Here is a 1512-nt window from a genome sequence, read left to right on the forward strand (position 1 = left end):
GTGGCGCGTGGCCAGGATTATCAATGGTAGGTGTGTGCGGCCGTGTGGGAGCTCTCCCTCATGCATGGGCTGGATTTGGCGACCCGACCTGAATTATCTGGGGTATGGGCTGGATTTGCCGACCTTCCCCGAATTATCCGGGGTATGGGCTGGATTTGCCGACCTTCCCCGAATTATCCGGGGTATGGGCTGGATTTGCCAACCCTGCCCGAATTGTCTGGGGTATGGGCTGGATCCATTATCTGGGGTCGCATCTTTGTTCTCTTCTCAAAGCCACCTGTGAGATGCCAGGGTCCTGCTCTCCCAGCAGACGCGGAGTTTCGCCAGTGTGTGTTTTGTTGCTGGAATGTGGCCGTAATTAGTCGGTAATTTCGTTGCAGCAGCAACAATCTGCTGCTGGTGTTGGCGCGATGCCCCGGTGCTGGGGGCACAGCAGCTGGCCTGGGCTGGTGGAGGTGCCCAGCTCTAGCGCGGCGGCATCAGGAACATTCCCCTAAAACCAGCCCGTGATCTGTTCGTGCAGCCCTCCCTCCTGGAGGGGGGTGGCTCACGGCTTAGTTTGGCATCGTAGGATGCTTTTGGCAACACTAGCAGGGGGGCAGGGTAAAGCCCTGCCCTCCTGAACCTATTTCTCTTGCAGAACGGGGTTTTGCTGCTCTGATGTTCTGCTGCGACTGTCATCCCCTCCAGGGATGCTGCAGGGAACATCCTGATCTCAAAGGGCTCACTGTAAAAAGAGGAACTTGAACCGACCCCAAATCAGACTTTACTGGCTCTGCTGTTATAAATTGTTGTGAATAGGTGTAAACTCAGCCACTTGTGAAGCAAGCACAGCTGGAAAACGTTTTCTTCCTTCTTTGGGAGGAGATTTTGTGGTTCAAAAAACTGTGTCAATGGGGTTATCCTGAAATCCCGCAGGAAACCTCCGCCCAAGTGCTGCCCGGTGCCCACCTGGGCGGTTTGGGGAGCGCTCTGTGCTGGATGCAGCTGTTAGTTGGAATAAAAGGGTGGCGGGGCCGTTTCGATGGGGAGAACACGGCTGATGGGCGGCAGTGGCTGGGAAGAGGGAAGATGTGAGAGTGGCTCGGGGCTCTTTTTAGTTCAGAGTGAAAGTCGGAGAGAAACCGGATTCGTGTGCAGCTGTGTGAGCTGGGGACAGCAGAAAAACAGCAATGCACTTCCAAATAAACCTCCTTGGGTGCTCCTGGCTTTCCCCCCAAGCTTTTCACCGTGTGTGCCCGCTCGGAGCAAGAGAGGGGCCAAAGCATCAGCCCCAAGTGCCGGGTGTTGTGCCTGAGCCCGGGCACGGGTCAGTGCTGGGGAGCGGGTCGGGCAGGTGGGGACTGCTGGATGTGGTCAGTGCAAACACGCAGCATCGCTGCTTAATGATCCCCCAGACCCCCAACCTGCTGCCTGCAGCTCTGGAAATGGGCACGTGCCGGTGCCTGCTGTCGTTTGCGTTGCTCAGCCGGAGGAGAGCTCTGTCGGGGATGTTCTCCGTGCTCTTACCGA

The 1512-nt window shown here is 57.0% G+C and overlaps 1 protein-coding gene across 1 annotated transcript in view; it reads left to right on the forward strand.

The window, feature by feature from the left end:
• Positions 1-1512, forward strand: part of HVCN1 (hydrogen voltage-gated channel 1) — a 4097-nt gene that overhangs the window by 1293 nt on the left and 1292 nt on the right. Inside the window, 1 exon segment of the mRNA XM_010082429.1 lies at positions 1-26. This exon segment is cut by the window's left edge and continues 32 nt beyond it. Within this exon segment, the coding sequence (XP_010080731.1) occupies positions 1-26 (26 nt within the window).

The sequence above is a fragment of the Pterocles gutturalis genome, unplaced genomic scaffold (assembly GCF_000699245.1).
Source record: "Pterocles gutturalis isolate BGI_N339 unplaced genomic scaffold, ASM69924v1 scaffold32149, whole genome shotgun sequence".
Taxonomy (NCBI): Eukaryota; Metazoa; Chordata; class Aves; order Pterocliformes; family Pteroclidae; genus Pterocles; species Pterocles gutturalis.